This window comes from Mycteria americana, chromosome 2 (genome assembly GCF_035582795.1).
Source record: "Mycteria americana isolate JAX WOST 10 ecotype Jacksonville Zoo and Gardens chromosome 2, USCA_MyAme_1.0, whole genome shotgun sequence".
Classification (NCBI taxonomy): Eukaryota; Metazoa; Chordata; class Aves; order Ciconiiformes; family Ciconiidae; genus Mycteria; species Mycteria americana.
This window is the reverse complement of record NC_134366.1, coordinates 82,707,708-82,726,018: the sequence shown is the minus strand read 5'-3', so window position 1 is coordinate 82,726,018 and position 18,311 is coordinate 82,707,708. Positions and strand designations below refer to the sequence as shown.

General features: G+C 43.6%; 1 protein-coding gene and 1 long non-coding RNA gene across 7 annotated transcripts in view; both read left to right on the top strand.

Annotated features, from left to right (window-relative positions):
* Positions 1–3,221: 3,221 nt before the first annotated feature.
* Positions 3,222–18,311, top strand: part of GMDS (GDP-mannose 4,6-dehydratase) — a 430,384-nt gene continuing 415,294 nt past the window's right edge. The window contains exon 1 of the mRNA XM_075493943.1: positions 3,222–3,615. Coding sequence (XP_075350058.1) covers positions 3,502–3,615 — 114 coding nt within the window. The 5' untranslated portion in view covers positions 3,222–3,501. The remainder of the gene's footprint in view (positions 3,616–18,311) is intronic.
* Positions 6,262–11,640, top strand: LOC142405854 (uncharacterized). Of its 6 annotated transcripts, XR_012774366.1 has the most exons (8): positions 6,327–6,441; positions 6,754–6,851; positions 7,106–7,161; positions 7,487–7,592; positions 8,125–8,199; positions 9,846–9,899; positions 10,383–10,576; positions 11,090–11,640. It is a non-coding gene; the product is annotated as an uncharacterized LOC142405854 (long non-coding RNA). The 6 variants fall into 6 exon arrangements; XR_012774368.1 differs by lacking the exons at positions 6,327–6,441; positions 7,106–7,161 and adding an exon at positions 6,262–6,296; XR_012774367.1 differs by lacking the exon at positions 7,106–7,161.

The window sequence follows — 18,311 nt, the reverse complement described above, 5'->3', positions numbered from 1 at the left end:
TGTGGACATTCTCCCTCCTTTTCCCTTTCCCTTAAGATGGTATTTTTTTGTAATCCTATACATTTCAGTCTTTTCCTCCTATTATTCCTTTAGTCCTTACTCTCAGGAACATTTATTTTCTCTTTAATTTTCCCTCTCTGCTTCTTCCATGCTCATTTTCCATTATTTCCTAGTTTAACCAGTTTGACTTCAATCAGCTGTGCTCTCCATCCTTCTTTCCCTGTGACACATGTTTTTATCCACCACCACCAAGCAAATTTCTTCACATCTGTCCTATCTCTTTCTCCCCAGTTCTTGGGGTGGCAGCTTTAAAGTTAACGCCACACATGCTATTCTTTTTGTCTCCTCAGAGCTTGTCAGTCTGTTTACTTGCTGGGCATAAAACTTTTAGGGGACACCTATGTTCACACAAGCATCTCCTCTTACAGGGATTCAAGGGGGCTGGAGGTGCAGATGTGTGTCAGCCTGCTGCCTCCTCTCCTCTTGAGGGCCTTGCCAGTTTTAGAGGCCAGAGCCAGGTCCACACAGACGTGTGAAAAAGTGATTACCGTGTGGGCAGACATAGCTTTAAGTTAGGTAGCACATGCAATGGTACAGGTGCTGGAGGCAGCAAGAAGACATCAGTGCAGGCTAGTGCTCAGAGTGAATATTAATTCCAGGGTCCCCGGGGGCTGCTGGTCCAGTTTTCAGCTGCAGTCTGTCATAAATTGCTGTCAACACCAGAGCAACTTAGGTAAAATCTAGTACCTGTGCCACAATTGAGCCTTCAGTCTCTTCTGTAAATGTACCTTGGAAGACTTTGGTGACAGAACGGTCTTTGTGCATTAAACCTGGAATGTGCCCCAGTGCATGCCAGGGGCAGACCTAGCAGGATTATGGTAGCTGGCTAACAGTGTCTGCAACTACCACTGCCAGACTTATAAATGGAACAGAAATTTAAACAAGTTAAAGGGGTTGGGTTTTTTTTTTTGCTTCAGTCAGCTGGAACCTGAACTGGGCTACATCCTGTCTGGCTTCATCTGCCTGTTTCTAGTATTAGTATTGACCAAAAATACAAGTATGAACCCTGCTAAAGTGTTCTCAGCACAGTCTGGCTGAGATGCTCCCCTTGCAAAAGTGACACAGATTGCAGAGTCTTTTGTTCTGAATCACTCGAGAGTGCACGTGCTGAGTAGGAAGGAAAGCTATTGCTCTGCATAGGGGAAGAGCCCAAGGTGCCTGTCACCTGAGGGTACAATCATAGGACAAGATGGTCATTCAACTGATGTACTGGATTAATCAGACGAGTTATGAAAGGTGTGAACAGGCTTCCCCCTTCGCGTGGAGTGTTTTTGGGAGTAACAGCCAAGTAAAATGCTACATCTGAAAAATAGTTCCTGTGGGATATTGGACAACTGGGGTTGGAGAAATTCTGTTTGGAGAAAGTGACCAGAAAAAGCCTCTTAGCTGCACATGGAGGCTCCAGTGATGGGGGCTCTTTTTCTAGCCCAGCTTCAGGACTTGCATGGTCAGCTCTACTCACCGCTTTCCTGAGCAGAACACAGAAAGAAGGCAAGCTTTACTTTGGAGTACCTTTAATGGACTGCCAGTGAAAGCTAGAAATGACAAGCTTATCTCGCCACATGAAAGACAATTTTTAATGTTGTATGCATTGCTTTATGCAGCTCTGACCTCGCAGGAGAGGGAATGATCTATATAAATACGCAAATACAGAAAGCTTGCTCCTAACTCTGTCTAATCTCAAATCCTAAACTGTTAAATAAAAGTCAGTTTTGTGCCTAATTTCTGGTGTACGTAGTCCTGAAACTCTCAGAATTTGATGTCTTTTAATGTCTTCAGTGTAGTTTTAAAACTGAGAGGGTGGCATTCATATTATTTGTGGTGTCCCTCCTCCTTCAAATCTGAGATCGTACACCCATAAAGTGATCACTAGTGGAATTAAATCAGTTTGCAGAAGTAGTAGCCAATGTTGCCAACTTTATAAAACTGCATGTGCCTGGGAAAAGGCTTCAGAAACGAGATGCAGAAACGGTGGGATTGGGATGACATCTTGCAGCTGAGCAACTGTGACATAATACAGTTTCTCCATTCCACCACAGACTACGAGGCTGCAACAAGGGGATTTAAACTGAGAGCGTGGGGAGCAGCGTGCAAAAAAGCTGGATTTCAGAGTACAGTTCCACTTGAAAGGCAGTATGCTCCCAGACTTTTCAAAATATATATATTTATACATATAATATTAATATATATATTTAATATTAATATTATGGGCTTTCAATGACACCAATTAATTTTTGACCACACGCTGTAATAAGCCATAATGATAGCAAAATTATAGTCATACGATTGTCTGCATACGCAGAGGTCCCACCATCCACACATCCAATGAGGAAACTGGTGTGACAGCCCTCAGGGATTAACAGCAAAATACGGGCAGGCCTCCTCTTCCTTGTAGACACAGCGACACGCTGCCTCAGTAAAAGAGGGTGCTGATTCGGCGTTTCCTCAGGAGAAGAAATATTTATTAGAAATCCCTTTTCCAGAAGCCTTTGGGCCATCCATAAACAACTATTTCCGCAACTTTTTCCGCAACTATTTTCCTGGGAAAGCCCAGGAGGACCAGCTCCGTCTCCCTGGTGGCTGGAGGATCCTCTGCCTCATAGGGAGTCAGTGTTGGTCTGGAGCCGCCTGCTGCAGCTGGGGCACTCCCGGGTTTGATCTCCGACGTCTAACACAGCCGGTAGGCCCCGGGGGCGGGCAGCAGGGCCGGCGATGGGCCCCGGGGCTTTGCGGGGGCCTACGGTCGTTGATCCGCACTACCCGGTGCCGCCAGCGCCGCCGCCCGCTCCTCCACACCGCAGGGGGCGCTGTGCGCTCCGTTCCGCCGGCGCCCGGGGGGGCGGGTCCGCGGCCCGCTCCGCGCTTCTCACGTGGCGCCGCCGCCGCATCCTCCTCCCCGACACGCGGTCAGGAAGTCGGGGGCTCCGCTACTCCGCGGCGGCAGCCGCGCAGGCCACGCCCCCCCCGCTCTCAGCCAATCACCGCGCCCGCCTTCGGCCCCGGCGCGCCGACACTGCCGGCCGGCGAGCCGCGTGTCCTGTGCCTTTAAGGAAGTGCCGGGGCTCCTGATTGGCTGCGGGGCCGAGAGGGGCGGGGCGAGACGCGGGGAGGGGCGGCTAAAGCGGAGCGCGAGCCCGGGCTGCCTGACGGGTGCGCGCCTGCGCGGGGGCTGGGCCGGCGGCAGCGGCGGGGCTGCACCTGCGGCGGGCGGGGCGGGACAGGACGGGAGCGCCGGCGGGCAGCGAGCGCGGAAATGCGGCGGCGGCGGCGGGAGCAGCAGAGGTAGTCCCCAGGCGGCGGCAACCCATGTGCGAGCCGCGCTCGGGGCGGTAGGCGTCCTCCCCTCCGTGCCCGCCCCCAGCGCCGCGAGCCTGCCCCCGCGGCCGCGCCTCCACCCCGGGCTATCTCCGCACCTGGGCCGCGCCCGCCGCCGCTGGGAGGATGGCGGCACAGCCGGCGGCGGAGGAGGCGTGTGCCTGCGCCGCGGCACCGGCAGACGACGGCGAAGAGGTGAACGGCAGGAAGGTGGCTCTCATCACCGGCATCACCGGACAGGTAACGGTGGGGGCTCCCCTCGTTCGCGGGCTTTCCCCGCGCGGGGGCCGGGTCTCGCGGGGCTCCCGGCGGCGGAGTGGGGGAGGGGGGAGACCCGCCGTGAGGCGCCCGTAGGCAGCCGTGGCTGAGGCCGTGCGTGGGAGCGGTGGCGGCGGAGGGCTTGGCGTGGGGCTGCCGGGCGCGTTTGCAGGCAGCGGCGGCCCTCCCTCCCTCCCGGGCCCTCGGGGGCACGTCACCCGGGGTGCGCTCCCAGTCCCTAAAGCACCTTGTAACGGGGCGGCTGTCCCCGTGCCCGGTGCCCGCTTCCCCTCACAGTTCGTCCCGGCAGCTCTGCAGCGTGCAGAAGCTCCCTCTGACAGCCACAGCTGGTTCAGAGACAGACAGACCGCCCCGAGGTAAAAGGCTCCTCTGGCCTCACCCACGTGTGGCGAGGGCTTGCTTGCCTGGGGGTTTGAGGTGTCTTTCACTCGGTGTGTGTGAGGGGGGTGCATCACTTCTATATCTTGGCTTTGGACTCTCTTGTGGTAACCTTTACCAGGAATTCCTAAGAAATCGGCTAAGCCTGTACTGAGATGAGGTGTGAAGCGAGCATCAATGAGAAAGGAGCCACACCTAGAAAAGGCAGTACAAGGAGCCAGTGCTGGGACCCTTCATCCTGATGGTCTGAAGTGGTGAAGGCAGCTGTGCAGTGGTACCAGTGCAGGTGTGAGGCAGCCTGCAGTCCGGTTTGATCTGAGCAGGCTTGTCACGCAGAGGGCCTCTTTGTTACCTGTCTCTTTGACATACTGGGCAGCTATGCATTTACAGTCAGTACTTGCTTTATACCCAGACCTGAATGGATGACAAAAGCATCTCCCCAGGCTGCTTGTTTTGTCTTTATGTGCGTTCATTGCAGTCTCCAATTTTTTTGGCTGTATTACTCATAGGGATAATGATGCTCTCAGAGTCCTGGTGCTTTGAGCAGAAGGTGCAGGAGAAAGGTGGCATGGGAAGAAAAATCGCAGTTTCCCTTGGAGCAACTTCTGCACTGTGAAAAAAGATGTGCCGGTGGTGAGTTTTAACCTGGTGAGACCTGCAGGAGTGTTGATGTATGCAGTTTGTAGCTTTTACTGCTACACTCCCAACAGGCAACTTGGATATTTGGTTGGATCGTTTGTCCACACAGAGGTCTGCATTGTTGTGTCTTTGCTGGCAAGTGGTGCTAAATGAAAGCTGTCCTAGACATGCTTAGTCATATTTGAGGAACACCTCATTAGCAAGGTAGATGTTGCCCACTGCCTGGAAAAAACTGCTCTGATTGCACATTGCTTATCTCTTGGAACATGCTGAATGACTTCTGCTCGGAGCGCGTATCTTCTGTGATTGGTAAAACCTGTTAAGTAGGTAATGTTGTATAGTAAGCATTAATGCTCATCTTGGAATACCAGTGGAACAGCTTTTTTCCTTTATGGCTTGCACTTAATCAGTGATGGCTTCATACATGGAAGAACTTTTTCCCCCTTCAACTGTGACTTGTCCTGGTATGTTTGCAGATCCACTTGTGAGGTGCTGTTGTGGATTGTTTAGAAGGCCATGAGCATTGTGGAAAAGTACATGTCAAAACAAACATGTTGCTCTTTCACTCTGAGACAATGTTAATCAATGCTCTTTTTTTTTAATAGTAGAAAAACCACCTGACCTTTTGTGAGGGAGTAAATCCAGAGACAGTATAGTGTCATAGCAGGTTTCATCTGTTATCCAAGAGAACCTGCACTACGCTTTGAACGTTCACCTGCTGTTTGTGTTTTACCTCATTACGTCTGTTCTTGTGTGGTCTTACGACACTTTTTGGTGTGCGCTCTTCCCATGGGTTAGCAGCTGTCTGCCAGTAGCGGGCTGAGGAAACACCTCCAAGTGGCTATCTGACAAGGAGATATACCTATGTCTGAGAAGAGGAAAAACTAATAATCTGTGTATACTAACACTTTTGCTTGGTGTTTATTTTTAGCAAGAGCACAGTCAGAGCTTTCCCAAGGACTACTTTGGTGCCGTGTGAGCAGTCTTCCAGTTTGTTGACAGAAGTACGTTTCTCTTCATCAAAGATAGTAAGTTAGAGGCCTGTAGCTACAATGCCCTTATTCTTTCAGTACTGTGTTCTCTGTTATTTTTCTCTATTTTCAAAGCAGCTCTTCCATCTCAATTTAACCTTTGTTGGGCATATTTAGCATTGGAATGTGTGGAGAACCAGAGCTGGTAAAGGCCTGGGATACCTGAAAGTTAGCCAGTGAGGTTGAGTGCCTTAGTGACAAGACTGTACCAAGTCTTGGCTTAGGATGGAAGTTTTGTGTTGAGAGTGGCCTCTTTTGGAGTCCTGTAGTCCTCATCATTTTGAGATCTGCCGCTAGAAATCCTTGTCCTCTTTTCTTAGATGAACTTTAAAGAAAGTCACTGTAGTACTTGTTCCTTGCCCCTCTTTCACTTCCTTTCTTTATTTTTATGTAATAGCTTTCATTTTATTTGGAGAGGCCTCACCCAGAAATGGGAGACCTGGATTCTGTTTCTTATCTGAGAATAGACAGACTTTCATGTCCCGCCTCCTGGGAGGAAGACCTAGTGCCATCTGTTTTTAAACTTAATTACCATGTGTAAAATGTACAAATATGCTGAAGTGGAAGCTAGAGCTCAGGCTTTGTCTTTCCCAGGTAGTTACTTGGAACTTGTGCTCTTTCAGGGTGGGAGATAAAGGCTTGGATCCCTTCAGACTGAGGAAGGCATAGAACAGAATTGAATGCTAAACTCCCCTTATTTAAACTGGGCCCCTTCTGCTACAGTGAATTTCTTTTAAAAGTGAGTTGGCACAGTTGCATTGCATAAGGAACCTGCTTTTGTTTGCACGTAGCCAGTATACTCTGAGAGTATTTGCTCAACTAAGACCCTGTAGTGCCCTGTTCCTGGAACAAGCGTAGGTGGGAGATAAGTATTGAGCTAACGGCCGTGACAATTTTAGGTAAATGTGGAGTTGTGCTTTTGTCTTCAGAGTATTCTTGGGCCAAGCAAGGTGCTACTTGAACTGTAGCAGCCCTTCCTGAGTTGACATGATGCCACAGCAAGTGTGCTTAATTATAGTGTTGAAATCGGACAACTCATTTTATTTTTCAGAACTTCTGTATAGTGGTGAACATCTGGATTGTCCATCTTTTCCACTGACAAAAGATGGGATTTTCTTTCTGCTATGGTGGAGAAAGAGTTGAGCTCAGGTAGGGCTATATTTTGACAATGGGGCAACTGACTGACGATGCAGCTTTTAACTGAAATATATCATGGAGATATGGCACAGCTGTAACTTCTGATATATGGACTTCTAATGGGGTTCATAAGACTTTACAGGATGACAGAAGAGGATGGGCTGCCTGCACAAGTTCTGTACAGCAAGTGACTGGAGGCTTGTGCCATGTGCCAGCTTACTGCACCAGTTAACAAAACCAGTTCATGTGGCTTCCTTCTCTTTTAGATACAAGATGTTAAAAGGACAGGTCTCTGCAAGGGTGCATGTGTGCTGATAGGAAGGTGATTTTGTGACATTTGGCCAAATAACAGGAGGAGTTTACAATATGCATGGTGAAGCCACAAAGGAGAAAACCATAGGAGATTCCATAATTGTATGATCAGGACTTAAACAGCATTTTGGCTGCAAGGGCTGGACCTTAGTGTCTATGAAATCAAAGCAGATAAATGAACCTCTACAAATTCTGCGTTTACCCATGGGGTTAGGGTGAAATCAGTATCGTTCTAGCACTTGCATTACTGATAAGAGACTAAGGACATAGCCAGTGGTGTTGTATACTCCTTCTGCAGTATTGAGATTTGCCTTATCTTCTTTCTCACACCACAGCAGTGGGATGAACCATGCTTCACTAAAGCTCCACGTTTTGCTAAAATGACTTCCAGAGCGAGGCAATTGCTATGCTTGGATGGATAAAACATTTCTGAAGTGTCATGTAGGTATTGACCTTCTTGTAGGCTACTTGTGAGTAATGCATAGCACTTTTTTATTCACTTAAGGAAAAGTATTTCAAATGAAACACACCTGTTGTGTGTATTAAACTGAAAATATTTTTTTACAAAACTAGAATGTGACTCTTGTTGGAAGAGTGTTTTCACAATGCAAAATAGATGTGCTGGACTTTTCAAACTTTGATACCTTGAAGAATTACTCTGTAAAAATGGGAGTTTTGGATCAAATACCAGAATAACTAACAAATTTAATTCTAGATATACAGATATGTCTTGTCTCTTATTTGGGGAAGCTACTAAAGCAGTACTTTTTGACAGCATTGTTTTCTAGGCGCTGTGGCTAAATGTCTGTTAAAGTTGCATTTAAATATCTTTCTGGAAATTGTGATTGTCTTTCTGTACGCTGATGCTTTTAAGAGTATTTAGATATTTGACTTCTTGGAGAAATACCAAGAAATACTCTGGCTGAGTCTAACTATGAGGTTATATGTTGATGTTTCTACTTTTCCCCCTCAGTCACTGGATTATGAGCAGTGAATAATGTCTATCTTGTGTGTGGTGCTGTCCTGCTTTACCTGGAGAGACAGTAAGGTAAGAGTTTGTAGACCAAGATCATTCAACAGGCACTTACAAAGCTCAGTTTTGAATGAAGCAATGTGCTAGAACTCAGGTGTCAATACATGGCCAGAGGCTATTGCAAATTGTAGATGAAGAAAGCAGTTGTGTTTCTGCCTTATGAGAGCTCTTACAGCAGCAGTACTAGCACCAGCTTCTGCTGCCTTGCCTGCAGTTCCGTCAAATTCGACTGCCAAGTTTTGCTATATTTTGCAAAACTTAAGGTAGCAGCCTCGGAAGTTTCAACCAAACCCTAAGATAGTGTAAATATGACTGACAAGTGAGTGTGCATGCAGAAACACAGGAACATTCTCTTTAATTGGTTGATGTAAGTAGAATATGGGATCTGCCTCTGTCTTTCTGGTGTCAGAAGTTCAATCAGTTGCTTACGGCCTCTGCTATTCTTGTAACATGCCAAATGCCTATACATGTGTACTGCAAGTTTTATGCAGGTGTTACAGTTCATGGTTTGAGAAAGGCTAACTGTATTGAGAGGGGGGGGAAAAGATACTGAGAAAGCATGATTTCTCAGTTGCTATTGTGAATTGAGGTTAAGTTGTTTTTTAAGCCTGGCTATTGAGAAAGAAACCAAGCAAGACAGACTCTGTGGGGCAGACTACCAGTAATAAGAGAACATGGCTCATTGCTTAGTATTTAAAAAAAGTAATGACTAGCTGGTATGGAGTGTGACTATAAAACTCTTTGATACTCTGTGGCTAAAAATTTTGTTTCTTGGAGAAGAGTTGTAAAGGAAACAGTTAAACTTTTCAGAAGAGCTTCTTTAAGTATTGTGATCAAGTGGCGAGGTGGGAATCTTTGTCACTGGGGAGCGTGTGTATACCTGGAAGGCAGATGTAGAGAAACATTATAGCCTGTTGTACCAGAGAGAGGATATTGGTTTGCCAGGTGAAGGAAAAAATCCAAAAGATTGCTTTTCTGCATAGAAATAAAAGGATAGTTTTTGCTGAAACTGGCTAAAGCTAAATATTAGCATTGCTGCCTTTTCATTAAAACAAATATTGTCTTCGTTCTGGCTAAAGCTAAATATTAGTATTTCTGCCCTTTCATTTAAACAAATATTGTCTTGGTTGAAACCAGGTACTCTATTTCAATTGCTGTCTCTGAGTAGCCAAGAGTTGTCTTGAGTGAGAATTTCAGATGTGTTGAACATCCTTATCTTAGTTTGAGGATGCAGAGATGTAGGAACACTAATTTGGGCACAAAGTGAAATACAAGAAACCTCATTTAAACTTGAGAGGGTGTGGTTGTTTGTGGTTGTTTTGTTTTAGATGATGAGGGTGGTCAAGGACTGGAACAGACTCTCCAGAGAAGTTGTGGAGTCCCTGGAGGTATTCAAAACTGCAGTGGACGTGGCCCTGAGCAACCTGCTCTAGTTGACCCTGGCTTGAGCAGGGATCTTGGACTGGGTGATCCACAGAGGTCCCTTCCAAGATAAACTTGTATGATTCTGTGAGTCCTCCACAGTATCAGAAGTTGAACACCTGCAATTTGTGACAAGATGGTGTAAGAGGCTTGTTGAAAACACTGCAGCAAATGAATAGTGGCTGTGGCATGAAACCCAAGCTTGCCTAGAATATAATTCCAGGTTGTTTTCTTTACAGGATATAAATAAGAAGCGTTGCTATCAAGTTTCATCCAAAACTCTTGAGGAAGAGGTATTTTATTTAAAAGTAGTATAACAAATACTGAAATGGGAGACTAGAATATTATCTGAAAACAGAGGTCCTATTTTTAGAAAGATGCCTGAATTTTGATTGTCTTGGCCCCCCCTTTGAAGGGAGGAAGGTTACTAGATAGTCTAATTCAGCTAATGCATTGACCTCTTACCAAAGGAATCTAGAAGTACATGGTCCAATGCTATACTTTCATCTGTGTTTCATACTCTATAACAATATGTGCAGACTGGCAGGGCTTTTTTCTTCTCCAAGAACTGGGAGTCCAGGACATTGGCTGCTCTCTGTGCCTGCCCGGAGGAGCCTAGCTGTATTCCATTGCCTTTCAGAATAGTGCAGTTAGTGGTGGTGTTTGAACATAAGTGAGCTAGAAGATATTAATGGTAAAAAGTATGACTGATACAGGATTAGTTCATGTGTGTCTTGATGTATTAACTTCCCTCTTTTCTTTCCATCTTTGCACAGCTTTGCTCAGTGTTTGTGACTGCCAGTGAAGTCTATTCTCTAGTTGCTTACTGGAGAGGAAAGTTCTGGTAGCCTGGCTCAGCTAGCAGGTATTAACTCAAGGACCAGTGCAGGCAATCTGATTCCTTGTGTTTGAACAGGATATGTACAGGATGTGGATTGAAAAACATTGTGAACAGCAAGTGAATTATAAGGTACTGTATACTGTGATATGTACCTGCTGTGAAAGTAGATAAAATACTGAAAATGTTCCAGGAAAAATAAAATTATAAAGTTCATGTTAATGGTGCTAAGATATGAAACAGATAGAAGCATGGTACCCAATTTGGGTTTGGGAAGCTGACTTCCTCCAAGCAACATTTCTCATGAAAGTTTCTGATGCTGTGGATAGCCATAGGGGGCTATTGCCACTGCTGCTCAAATGGACAAGGAGAGCAGAATATCCCATTGCCAGCAGCATGCTACTTGCTTAGTCTTGGGTTTTTTTTGGTTTGTGGGTTTTTTAATTTAATGAAGATTGGTGACTGTGTAGACAGAACCTGTATTTCTCTATTTCCCAAGTTTTTAAAGAGTTGAAGCATCTCTTCTCTATGTACCTATAGCCAATCCAAACTGAAGAGAGAACTCCTGTGAAAACCTTTTTCCTGTGACTTCATCCTCTCCCACTAAGTTTTGGTCTTTTTTTCTCTTCTGATTGTCTCTTTCAGATCCTTTTGGCTGTTGAGCTTTCTGCACAAGGGAGTCAGTTTCTTAGAAAATAGATAGCTATGCAGAAGGACAAGGAAAATGGAGTACTTAAACCTGCTGATGGCCTGTGTGAAGAACACATCAAAGGTTACCACTCTGATTCCTGTAATCCAAGGAAGCTGAATAAAAGGTTTTTCAGTGCAGTTGTGATACCCATATTCATCCTAGTGGTGCTTCCTGTTGCCCGCACCTTATTTCTCTGAGGAGTACTGAGACTGAGTAATGGGAGGCAGGAAGTACTTTCTCTCTTGACAATTTCTAGCAACCTTATTCCAGCTTCTTCAGACTTTTGGGTGTGAAGTAGAGTCCTGATTAAGTATCTGTTCTTACAAACTTGTCAGCTCTGCTTCTCCTACACTGTTGCAGCACAACTCAGGCTTATTTTGGAAAGCATGGCTTCCTTGAAGCACTAGGTGAACAATGACACAAGAGCAAGTCAGCAGTGTGATAGATGTCTAATTTCCTCTCACAGGTGTGTGCTCTCTCTTACTCTAAATCTCTTCTTGCTACTTTGGTTGCTTTTTAGCCAAATGAGCGAAATAAAAGTTTTTTTTCTTAATATTTTTGTCATCTCCTGCTTCTTTCATATGAATTCACGGATTGTTTTTTCAGGACCTCAGCTAAGGAATTCCTTTGGGTCATGTGTATATGAACTGGGGGATACAGTTATGTCCAAAATTTTCAATTAAGCCAAGCTATAGGAGGTGAGGTGAAAGAGTGGAATTCTCTCCAGTCTTCTCTAACTATTACTGGAAAGTCCCTATAGCTTGTTCCATTTCTAGGGTGTGCACAGACTTCACAATCTAAAGCCATAATGAAGCTTTTGTAAAGCCTGCCAAACAAGTTGATATCAACTAGTTTATCTGTTGTCACCTGTGCTTTTTACATGTGTCATTAAGCAACTGAACTTCCTCATAGGCAATGGAAATGTTGCAACAATTTTTCTTTTCACTTATTCACAAATACACACAAACTAGTATACCTAAGGCAGGCTTCCTTCTTCAGGAGTATTTCTTGTTAAAGACTTTTTTTTTTTTAAAAATGGGAAACATGAATTTTGCTTTAACTCAATGTCATCTGACATTAAGCAAATTAAGTCTAAGGACATGTCAGTTGACTTTATGATCTGGTTGCAGTCAGTTCAGTGATAAGTACCATTGAAGAGCATTTGATACTGTACCCTGAGACAACTCTATTGCATTGAATAATGGTACAGCTTGCATCATGCAGTCAAATTGGTCAGTTAGAAGTTGACAATATCCCAACACCTTTGTAGTGATGCTGAGCTAAGTACAGTGATCCAACAGGTATGTTGGCCATAAAAATGTACTTGCCTTGGGTGTGGGATGCCACAGATCTTGGCTTTTTGCAGAGTTTCCAAGTAGATAAACTAGCTTGTGCTGTATTTGCTGTACTGGAACACCTTTGAAATAACAGGAAGAAAATACGCTTGTCCTGGAAAAATCTGACTAACTATTAAATATAGTAAGATACAGTCAAATTTTATGAAAGGTTTCTGCAGGGCTTTGCTTTATCTGTCATTTGACCCCTTTATTGCCGCTTGGAAATTCTTCTCAAAGAAGAATTCCTACAGCCTGTGGTGAAATCTAATGCAGAAGGAAAAAAATTGCCATGTTGAATGTCTAGTTGAGTGCTTTTCCTGTAATGAGAAGATATGTTGTCTCTGCTGCATATCTGACACGTGAATAGCTATTGAATATGTGCCTCTTGGCTATTTTTCCTATTCCAAGTTCCTGAGGAGATGGTGTTCTTTGAATGTGTTATGTATATCACATACCAATCTCTAAAGCTCCACCTTCCAGGATAGCCCTGAAGCATGTAGTAATAGACATGGTGTCAGGTCTACTGTAACTGTTCTTGTGTGTTCATGGGCACTTTGGGGTAGTATGTCACCATACTGCAATGGAAGCCTTAAACCACACACCACACCCCCCAAAAATCAGAAAAAATGTAGCAACTTGAAAAAGAGTAGACAATTCTCTTATTTGTATCCTATAGTATCTGAACCCATGCCAGAAGTAGCTTGAACATATTTACCATTTCAGGAATGGAAATAAGCCTTTCCCAAGGTGTGTAGAATGGTATATATGTCTAGAAAGAAATAAAACCCTAAGTCAGGCAGGGAATACTCCTGACTGCTCCTATACATACCCTGTACCCTGCTTCTGATTTCTTTGCTTCTGGTTTGATGTGTTGCAGTCCCTTCTTACTGCTACTGTAGTCTGTACCTGTATGCTTCTGTTGGTGCTGTTCTGGAACTGGGAAACAACAGCTGACTGTTTAGGCTGCTGCTTGTCAAATTGCAGGCGTGCTGTCATGGGGTGCGGTTATTTTGCTTTTTTCCTACTATTAGTTTCATGCGTGCAGGATCTCTTGGGTGCATTAGCAATGCCTGGCTTCATCAGTGATACTGGTGATGACCCGTAGCTTGCTCTTGATTGCGATTTCTCTTTTAGAAAGATAAGGAACAGCCACTCTATCTTTGGCTGCTGGTTGGTGTCCTTGCCTTCTTTACCATTGACACCGCTCTCTAAAAGTGTAAACATTACTGTGGAACAGGTTTGTTTTTGAAATGCTGGAATTTCTGGCTAGGCTTTCTGGATTTCATACAACTAAATAATTGTGGTTTTGATGTCAGTGTAACTTTTCCCATGATCATGCAGTAGTAGTCTGTCAATGTATTCCTGCCAAAATTTAGCATGCTGTTTGCTTCTGAAATTAAAGTACTATTAAAATCCTACGAGATGTACAGTATAAAAAGGGTACAGAGCTCTTCAGACATGCATGCAGAATATTATATTCTACCATCTCCTAGATGGTTTTGTGAGGTATCTGTGTTCCATGGGAATGCTTAAGAAGACACAACCCAGAAGCTTCTTTGGTGGTGGTGATCTGGCTGTTAACTTGTCAAGTGTTGCTCTGCTGAAGCCCAGGACTGGTCTGTACCAGCAGAACTTCACGGCCTCTTTGCTTACAAATTGTTGAGTTATTTTCCCCTCCATGTTTGCAGTGATGCTGGAAGCAGTTTCAGAATCTGGCTGGCCTTTGAACAGCAGCGAGGGCTCTGTGGTTGTAGGTCTGCAGCCTCGGTAGCATACATCATTTTATTTTTGAAGGTGAAATAAAATTGGAGAATTCTTCTTGAAGATGTGAAGGCAAGGAAGTCATAGAGACTAAGAGTTAAACTTCAGTTTATGCCCTCACCAGCCCATTTTAGGGAAAAAGTCATACTTGCAGCTGATCTGAGACGGAAAACTTACAACTGTGTGGTTTTGCTTCATGTATTTGATTTCTTAAAATTCTAAAGGTCACCTGATATACATTAAATCTTCTCATGTTCTTATTGCAGCCATTTATAGTTGAATATATAGTGCAACTGTTTCAGTCCTCTTTTTCTGCATTTTAAAATGGGAAGAGGTTTTTTTTCTAATTTGAGAGTTCTTGGTTATTCAAGAGTGAAATAGGAGTCTTAATACTAACCATGACTCCAAAATGACACTTGCTGTATTTCTGTTGGTAATATCTTTGTACTTTCATATTCTTGCAGTTATGTTGGATCACTATTTAGTCATGTTATAAAAAATACCTTTGTGGAAATGTGTTATTATGCTATGATTTTTTTGATTTGTGAAGTGTAGGTAGAATTTCAAATCATTATATTGTCTGTTGCTTTTCTTGTTTAAACAGTATGAGACATCGGACTTTCTTAAAATTGGAAAGTAACTCAGATGGGGAAATACTGACTGCTAATTCCTTTTACAGTGCAATTCAGCTCTGTCACAAACAAACTCTGTCAGTTTTAATCATATCCCAGGATCTCACATCTATCTGTTGTCTTGATCAATTAAAGGGAAGTGTAACACAGACTTGGCAAATTGAAAACAAACAGAACCTTAAGACTACTAAAATTCTCGAAGCAATAATGCTGTGGGTTTGATTTTGATAAATTGAATGAACTGTAAAATGATAGTTTAGGTTATTTTTAGTTTACACGAAGGTGTGTAAAGCAGGAAATGGGTGTGCACATGCATTTGAAATATACAACTTCCCCACCAGTTAATGTAACTAGTAGTTGCAGTGGCGGACATATGGCTTACTCTTGACACTGGTTAAATAGGTTGAGTTTCTTGGAATTACTTGGTGTGACTTCAAAATGTGATGGTGAACTTTCACTAATTAGTTGAAGCCTTTTAATTTCCTTTGTATGAGCCTGTGTTACTGGTGATGGATTCTGTCATCTCAGGTGGGAACCTTCTTGCTTAACTGTTTCTACACCTGAGCAAGTTGTCTAGGCAGCTGTTTTGGTGAGTGAGAACCCTCTAGCTGATTGAGAGCCCAGGCTTGTTTGAGCAAACGCAGGTGCCTACCTTGGGATAAGAAGACTGGCACTGTGAATTGTATTGGCTACATGCATATCTGCTCCGCTGACTGTAGAAGGTGCTTAGGGTGGCTGCCTGATGGGGCTTATGCCTGTGTTGTCCTGAGTAGCACTTCATCTTGCAATGAGGAAGCATTTATTTTATCTGAAGCACTCTAAGATAAGCAAAGGTGACAGAGCTTGATTACTTGTTTTGTTTCGTCTAGTAAGAAGGGCATATTGTGCAGTAAATGTGTGTATATGCAGTTAAAGGAATGGGGACTGAGTGCTTTTACAGGTACTGCTCCTGTGAGACTGCTGCTTTGGAGTTGATCTGAAGAGGAACAGTGCTCCCAAATCACTGCCTGCCTCCTGAGCACCCTCCGCACACCACTGCAGCTGCATTGCCGCTGCTGTCCTCGCCATCCCTGACCTTCCAGTCTTTCTATTTGAGGGGCTGACTAGCGTGTTTGATTTCCACCTTGCTTGGCTTCAATGATGTGTCTTACGTTGCTGTCTATCACGTGTATACTGTGACTTTGATGTTAAACCATGCTTCCAGCCAAAAATGTAATGGTTTTGCTTCCAAAACTCTCTGGAGAGTTCAGGTATTTTTGTCTATTGGTTCACTGAGACTGTGGCATTTCAGTGTAAGCTAATGACTGTCCATGTTCCCCTTGTAAAACCTCCCTATAATTACTTACAAATGTTGGCACCTACTGTATGGCCTGTGTGTGTTGAAGGACAGGATGGGGCCAGTTTATAGCCCTGGATGGTAGGAAAAGGGAAAGGGTAGCCAAAAATCAATTAAAGAGAGATTCTTTTGAAGGAAGTACAAGCCCACATTCTTAATGAAGGTCTGACATCTTGTGAGCGATTCAATATGCTGCATGAAATAATGTCACCAGTTTGATCCTGACCAGTTCTTGACTTTCAGTGGGGGTGATGACTTTTTTTTTTTAATTCCTTTCACTAAGAAATAATTTGAACTTATGGGAATGGCATCGGTTATCAACTCAAATTTTTTTTTTTTAAAAGAAGCCACCACCTCTCAATAAGGTTGATAAGATTACTCTTAGCAGTTCAGATTAGGGGTTTTTCCCTTTAGTTTAACATTTTGTGTGTGTGTGTGTTCAGCTTTCCCTCTGGCATGTTTGGGACTAAGGGAAAGATGGAGGAGGGGAGGGTTTGTAAATCTACAGAATTTGTCAGGTGTGTTGCCTTTAAATCTTTCTAGTTTCACATGTTCCTCTGATTATCTTAATGAGGAGGCTTCATTTTAATGTGGGATAAGGGGAACAGATGTAGGAAAGGCCAGGAGGAAAATCTACTCTTGTTTCTGTCTTTACAGTAGGACTGTACTGCCTTTGGCATTATGTATGTGAAAGAAACATAGCTCTGTTTATATATTAGTGGTGGTGGTGGGGAATCGGATTATTAAAATTCAGTGTTTAATTAAATTATCTTACTCAATATTACAACTAAGAGACATTACAGCTTTTCCACACTGAGGCAGTCAAGGGTGCTAGCCTTCTAAGCTAGTCTGTAATATTTGTCGTAATTAAACTTAATAGCTAAATAGAATAAAATCTAGAACCCCTGCAGTATGCCTGATGCATCAAAACACGCTGGGAAGGAGGAGTTCTTTTGGATTCTGGTCACATTCTGTTTGTCGTTTGACTCTGCTTTTTATTTAAAAGAAGATGCTCTTTTATTGCAGGACCTCTTCAGTAGTATATCGCTAGCACACGTTTGATTGAAATGCTGCATTTTTCATGCTTGTTTGGGACAGACATGGGTCCTGTGTCAGCATAAGTGGGGCTTTTAATTTTGTGCATGCACAGGGCTAATCACTTACTGCTTATTATTCGGTTACAGGTTTCCTTGCTTGAAGAATCTCAAATGGTGCTTTTTCAAACATAAATCTGTTAATGCCGTTCTATATTTAAGCAAATGGTGGCCAGGTTATAAAGATCTATAGCTGTGAACTGTATATTAGCCCACATTTTCGTTGGTATACCTCTAATACTTGAAGAACGTATGCCAAAATAGAAAAATCACACACTCTTATTTCTCAGTTTCTTGTGCTCTACCAAGTTTCTGTCTTGCACTATTTACCAAACTTGTCTTTTAAGGTGTAGTCCTGTTTGGCAATGATTATATTCAAAAACGACTTGCAAATTCTGGATTTTACTAGTCGGAGATTATGTATTAAAATATAGTTGACTCTTGCATTTTACCCAGTGAAAACAGAAACAGTGCTCCCTATGGATACAGGCGCAATATGCTTGCTTCTACTGAAGGCCGTTTTTACAGCTGGGTGTTAAAGTCATGAAAATCAAACTGCTGACACAGCCTTAATCACAGTGCCACAAGTAGCACTTCTTTGTTTTTGTACGACAGTTTCATTGGTGCTATTAATAGCTGGCTCCTTACAGGTGTTCGTGTATAATAACTCTTATAAGACAACACTTGGTAAGTTTTCAAATGAATCACGTTAATTCCAGGATTAATTTTTGCAGAGAGACCTTTTGACTCTTTTTTTCCTTTTGAGGTTTTTGGTCATAAAAATCCATATGTTGAAAATGTTCATTACTTTTAATTCTTCAAGTGCAGCTTTGTGTTGGGGGGAAAAGCAGAAAGAGAAACTGGCTTGCCTGTGGTAGTGGGCAGCCTCACTTGATATGATGTTTCTGTTGTCAGTCTCCTCGGAAAAAATACTGATCTCTCTGTTTTACTGGTCTGCCATTACTGCTGGGCTGGCAGGACAGCGTAGGAGGGGTAGCTGCAGCATTACCCTCTTC